Here is a 6,068-nt window from a genome sequence, read left to right as displayed (position 1 = left end):
CTCAGTTGGACCTCATGGAGTTGTGACCTTCATTGCTTCTTTCTAGGGCATTGTTTAGAATTGCTTGTAATGCTGGTTTGGTGTTCATGAAATTTCTCAGGTGTTCTTTGTTGTGGAAGTATCTAATTTCCCCATCGATTTTGAAAAATAATTTTACAGAATACAACAAGTTTAGGTTGGAAGCTATTTTCTTTTAGGGCTTGAAATACTTCACTCCAGGCTCTCCTTGATTTGAGGGTTTGTGTTGAGAAGTCTGCTGTGATTCTGATGGGCTTTCCTTTGTAGGTGATTTGTTTCTTTTCTCTAACTGCTTGTAGGATTTTTTTTTCCTGTTGGGTTTCTGGGATCTTGACTATTATATGTCTAGATGTAGATTTTTTTGATCGTGGCTAGTTGGAGTTCTATATGCCTCTATCTTCTATCTGTATGTCCAATTCTCTACCTCTGTCTGGAAAGCTTTCCACTATTACTCCTGTAAACAGTTTTTTTATGTCAATTGTGCTTTCTCCTGTTTTTTCATGGACTCCTATCAGTCTTAATGTTATTCTTCTTTGCATCGTCTAGCAGTTGCTGGATTGATTTCTCATGGTCCCTTACTATTTTTAAGAAATCTCTATTTTCATGGTCTCTAACCGCAATCCTGTCTTCTATATCTGATATTCTATCTTCAGATTCCCTTGATCTGCTGTGGATACTTTCAATGGAGTTTTTGATCTCCTGAATATCTGTCTGAATCTGTTTGATGGATTCCATTTCTTTCTTATGTTGGGCGATCATGGTTTCCATTTCTTTCTTATGCTGGGTATTCATGGCTTCCAGCATGTTTCTGAGCTCATCTATTTTTTTATCTGTTTGTGTTCTTGATCCTCTAGTCATGTCTTTCACTCTGCTCACCATCTCTGTGGATATCTGGGAGATTATTTCTGCTTTGAATTTTTCTAGAGCCTCATTCGTCCATTTTGTTACTTCCTGTGCTATCAGTTCAGGGTATCCAGGTGGTTGGTTATGGGACTTTTCCATCTCATTTCCCCCAGGATTTACCCTTGGTGGGGTGGAAGACTGAGTTTGCACCTTGCTTAAATGTCTTCTCATTTTTGTTTTTGGTACTGTCCTTGGTTTAACTACTGGATTGATAGTTTGAAATTGCTCATTGTAGGTATCTTTGTTGCTTGTAATTAGAACCCTTATGGAATGATTGCTTCTCAGAGGTGTCTTCCAGATATAGCTGGCCTTTAAGTTTTGAGTCTCTAATGACTCTAAGGCTATCTCATTTTCCTTATACTAGGAAGGTTCATTGGCTAGATCAATACCAACACCTTAGCCCAAGTGATACAATCAGCAACACCATTGCATCAAGTACATCTTTGAAAATGACATTTTGTGGTAGTTATTAATCTCTCACCTTTAGCTGTGTGAATTAAATCAAGCTCAAGGACCAACCCAACATATAGTGAATAAACTCTTCAATATAACAACTTTACCCTTTGGGATGGGGAGTTAGAAGGGGCTGGGGAGGGAGGGACAGATGGGAAGAAGGATAGGGGAAGGTTAGCAGTGTGGTCAGAGGACACAGGTGAGAAGGAAAAAGAGAATAATAGGAAAATAAAGAAGAACTCCGAATGAGGACCAAGACAGGGACAAAAAGGGAAGATGAACAATGTGGGAGAGCAAGAGAGTGAGTGTAAGAGAGAAAGGAAAGAGAAAAGAAAGAAGAAAAGAAAAGAAAAAAAGGAGAGAAAAACAAATATTTGCAAAGAGTAGGGGAAAAAATTAAAGATAAGAGGAGCAAAAGAAAAGAAAAGAGAAAAAAACCAAAATAATAACACTAATTTTGGGAATAAAAAATAACCATGAAGATGAAGGGCCTCTTTCAGGGTATGTCTCTACTGTCACAATAGACAGCGTGGGTAGTAGTGTGCAGATATAAGTCAATGAGTCTCAGCAAGCTCGTCACAGACCCGTGAGATTCAGGCAGATTTCCGGCTCCAAGTCCCAGGTTGAGCTCCTTGTCCTCCTGTAGGGTTGAACTCTGCAGAGTTGTATTGCAGGTTCCAGCTGCCCTTCCCCTAAAGATAGTCCCAGTCCTGATGGGAGGTGAAGATGACTCCAACTTACCCAGTACAGTGGTCTGGTGGTCCGGTGTCCTCTGTGTCTTTGTAGTGTGGAACCAGGTGGCTGTACAGAGGAGCGGGGTGGGGTGGGGGGTGTCCAGTGGATTGCTGCCGGGGCGCGGGATGATTCGGCACATTCCGCGCGACTCGCGACCTTGCTACAGCGTCCGCCGACCTGCCTGTCTGGAATCTTAACAATTATATGCCTATGTGTACAACTTTTTTTAATCAAGGCTAGTTGGAGTCCTATATGCCTCACTTATCTGTATGCCAAATTCTTTCCCCCTGCTTGGAAACTTTTCTGCCATCACTTCTGTGAGCAGTTTGGTTTTTGTTTTTTTTTTATGTCATTTGCACTCACTCCTGTTTCTTCATTGACTCCAGTCAGTCTTGTTATTCTTCTTTGCATCGTCTAGCAGCTGCTGGATTGATTTCTTGTGGTCTCTTAGAATTTTAAAGAAATTTTTCTTTTCCTGGTCACTAATTGCAATCATATCTTCTATATCTGAAATTCTATCCTCACATGGGCTCATTGTGCTGCGTAGAATTTCAATGTAGTTATTCATCTCCCGGAAATCTGTTTGCATCTGTTTTATGGATTCCATTTGTTTCCTATGTTGGGATTCCATCATATTCCTGAGCTCCTCTCTAGATTTATTAATCAAGTCTTGCACTATGAGCACAAACTCTGTTGTTATCTGACTACTATTATCTGACAAATTATAAAGGCACCAAGATACCTACAGCAATTTAAACAAACAAGTGACTTCAAAATGCATCAATATCCCATTAAACACATACAAAATAATCCTCCAATTTGACCTTCCCCATTAGCCACATCTAAAATACCCACAGCCAGTCTGACAGGACAGGAGATGTGTGACAAGGGAATTTGTAATAGAAAGAGACAGTGGGGTTCAACCAACTCGTAAAAATATCTTCTGCAAATTTTCCAAAAGGACACGGCCCCTCCCAAGGCAAGCAAGAACCTGGAAGTTCAGCTCCATTTCCCTTTTCTGTAAATTCTGCTATTGATGTTGGAGGTTGACCAGGGGAAGAGCTATCTGATCAGGAATGGCCCAGTCCCCCAGGTCTTTTGCCTCTGGTGACACTGTCTCCCAATGGTGGGGTACAGGGCTAGTTCATGACCCATCTTGGAGAACGGAAGTCCTCCCTTATTCCTTGGCCTTCCAGGTGTTGCCAAGCAGTATGCTCTCCCAGGTTTACTCCTAATCCTAACCACTGTCTTCTCTGTGCCCAACTGGGTCCCAAACTTGCCACCTCCAGGACTGTCACAACTTTACCTGTCTTACGTCTTAGCCCCTTTGTGAATCTTCTAATAAACCACTAACTAACAGGACAAGCAATGATAGTTTTGGCTCAATCGCCTTCTCATTGAGGAGCTCTTAATATGCACACTTGGAATTCTCTATGTGTAACTGAAAGGACAGCCTTGTTTGAAATAACCCCGACATTCCCTGGAGGACAGTGAGTCACCACTCACACAACAGGCTACAAGGGCAGGAGTCTTGGGGACCAGGTAGAGATACCATAGCCCTAGGGATTTGCCCAGTCCCAACCTGCACACACACACATTACTAAGTCTCCAAACTGTGTTAGAGAAGTGCAGACTACCCCAGGAAACTTGAAGTTGTCTGACTTTGAAATCCTGGCAACTCGTTCAAAATATTATTTAACCAGCACAGTGATAGTTACGAGGGTCAAGCCTATGAGAGGCCCTACAGGTACGTGGGTTCAGGCTTCCATGTGCCTACAGATTAGGAACAGGCTGGGCCTGAGCCAGAAAGGCAGAGGGAAAAACAACCCCGCCCCTAAGGCTGGAGCGCGGTGGGCAGGGCAGTATCCGGTTGGGGCTGGGAGGCAGGACTTCCGGAAATCTGAGCCAGCGCTGGTAACCTCAGAGACGCGGATATAGCCCAGGTGGCCAATGTGGGGCGCCGATTTTGCCCAGCCCCCTAGCGCCCCGCCCACGCACCCATTCCACCATTTTAGGCCATACTGGCCAGACAGAGAGTTTATTCTCCGCTGAGGCTGCTTCTGCCTTCCGGCTGAACATGCCTTTCATTGAGCTGGACACAAACCTGCCCGCCAGCCGCGTGCCCGCCGGGCTGCAGAAGCGGCTGTGCGAGGTCGCCGCCACCATCCTGGGCAAACCCGTGGAAGTGAGCGAGGATGGGGGTGCCCAGGGCGAGGGGAGGTTCAGGAACCAGGGGTCCCGCTCTGTCCACACCCCGCCTCCACAGAGTTTCCCAGATTCATCCTCAGAGACCTCCAGTTCTCCCAGCAGCCTGGCCTTCCGTGCCCCATGGATCTGCGGGCCTGCCTTGCACTGCCCTCGCTTGCCCTACCCGGGCATGACCCCCACGTGACTTAAAGGACCTGGCCTTCTAGGCCCTGTGTGCCCGATCCTACTCACTGCAGCCTCAGCTGTGAAACTTTTGTGTCTCTCTCAGCACATGAACGTCACTGTGCGGCCTGGCCTGACCATGGTGCTGAGCGGATCCACAGAGCCCTGCACCCAGCTGCTCATCTCTTCCGTCGGTGTGGTGGACACTGCGGAGAAGAATCGCGGACACAGCGCCAGCTTCTTCGAGTTTCTCACCAAGGAGCTGGGCTTGGGCCAGGACCGGTTTGTAGGGGAAGTGCAAGGGCCCATCTGGGACAACTGTGCAAGCAGAGGCAGTGACTCTGCCTCAGGGCCCTATGTAAGGTTAGGGGAAAAAATTCCTCACCCTGGCCAAGAAGGATACCTTAGAGTCTGTTCCAGGAAGGCTGTACACTCCTTAGGCCCCCTGATGGTGCCTTTGTGTTGCCTTGTGGCTCCAGGATTGTTGAATTCCTGGCTCAGCGGCCATCCCTGTGACACCTGGGCAAGGTGTGGCTTCTTGGACCTCAGTGCTTCCACCTGTGCACAGGGAAGGAGCTCTTTAGGCAACTCCTCAGGGACCCTGCCAGGGAGGGTCACTGGGGCCTGTGCCCTGCACCTGCCTTGGCACCTGGCAAGGTAGGAGGGTGTTATTACCCTGAGGAAGCCAGAGAATCTGATTCTCAAAGAGAACATCTCCAGGCTGTTGAAATGAAATGTGGGTGTGTCCCGAGACCATGACCCTTGTAACCAAATGAGACTGGGAGGAGGGGGCCACCATATAGCAAAAAGAGCTTTAGCTTGGACGACTAGACAGCCGGATACATCCAGACCCCTTCCAGTGTCTCCATCTGCAGACTGCATCTGACAGGACTACTGTGTTGTCTGGGGAAGGGGAAGAGCTTAACTGGGATGAGCAGGGCAGCAAAATGTCTGGGGCTGATTGGGCTGGCCTGAGGGCCCCCGGGGAGACTATGAGGCAGGGGTCTTGCAAGGTGAAGAGTTTGCCAAGCAGCTGACATCTTTTTCTCTGTTTCCTGAAGGATAATTATCCGCTTTTATCCAGTGGAGCCCTGGCAAATTGGAAAGAAAGGTACTGTCATGACATTTTTATGACACAAAGGCACAAAGGATGCGGGACATCAGCCTGTGAGCTGGCTGCCTCTTCCCGAGAAGCCAGGTCCTGGCAGACTCAGGGCCTGGTGGATACCGGGTTCTGGCACTCGTCTGCAGATATGTCTGTGACCTTGCAGTTGTCCTCTTCCCCACCCTCATTCCAAATAAACGGAGAGGACCTTATCATCTAAATGTGATGTATTTATTTCCCTACTACCTTCCTGTCTCCCTAGGCCTCTGGGCAGCAAGTTTGGTTCATGACGAGGGGATCTTAGGGAAATGGAGGTGGCACATTTCCCGTTTAGGGCTGCTCTCTGATATGTCCAGAGCTGAAATCTTAGGGTGGAGAGCTCAGCCTGGTGCTTCTGCTCTCTGTACCCATGTGCAGACCAGTGGGGACAAAAGGGCAGCTAGTCTGGCCTGAAACGTCCTGTGTATTCTGATCTCCTGATCAT

The 6,068-nt window shown here is 47.3% G+C and overlaps 1 protein-coding gene across 1 annotated transcript; it reads left to right on the top strand.

Moving 5' to 3' along the window:
- The first annotated feature begins 4,000 nt into the window (after positions 1 to 4,000).
- LOC147821988 (D-dopachrome decarboxylase-like) lies at positions 4,001 to 5,796 on the top strand. The gene is made up of 3 exons (XM_087198545.1): positions 4,001 to 4,294; positions 4,586 to 4,761; positions 5,541 to 5,796. The coding sequence occupies exons 1-3, from the start codon at positions 4,187 to 4,189 to the stop codon at positions 5,611 to 5,613; spliced, it is 357 nt and encodes a 118-aa protein (XP_087054671.1). The 5' UTR covers positions 4,001 to 4,186; the 3' UTR covers positions 5,614 to 5,796.
- Positions 5,797 to 6,068: the final 272 nt, after the last annotated feature.

The sequence above is a fragment of the Heterocephalus glaber genome, unplaced genomic scaffold (assembly GCF_053883595.1).
Source record: "Heterocephalus glaber isolate CG9 unplaced genomic scaffold, H.glaber_assembly_v1.0 deba00001687, whole genome shotgun sequence".
Lineage (NCBI taxonomy): Eukaryota > Metazoa > Chordata > Mammalia > Rodentia > Bathyergidae > Heterocephalus > Heterocephalus glaber.
This window is presented reverse-complemented; position numbering and strand designations above follow the sequence as displayed.

Excerpts from the sequence above, each read along its gene's own strand:
- LOC147821988 (XM_087198545.1), top strand. The coding sequence starts at position 4,187 with ATGCCTTTCATTGAGCTGGACACAAACCTGCCCGCCAGCCGCGTGCCC. Across the intron at positions 4,295-4,585 it reads TCCTGGGCAAACCCGTGGAA|CACATGAACGTCACTGTGCG; the intron begins GTGAGCGAGGAT and ends TGTCTCTCTCAG. Across the intron at positions 4,762-5,540 it reads CTGGGCTTGGGCCAGGACCG|GATAATTATCCGCTTTTATC; the intron begins GTTTGTAGGGGA and ends TGTTTCCTGAAG.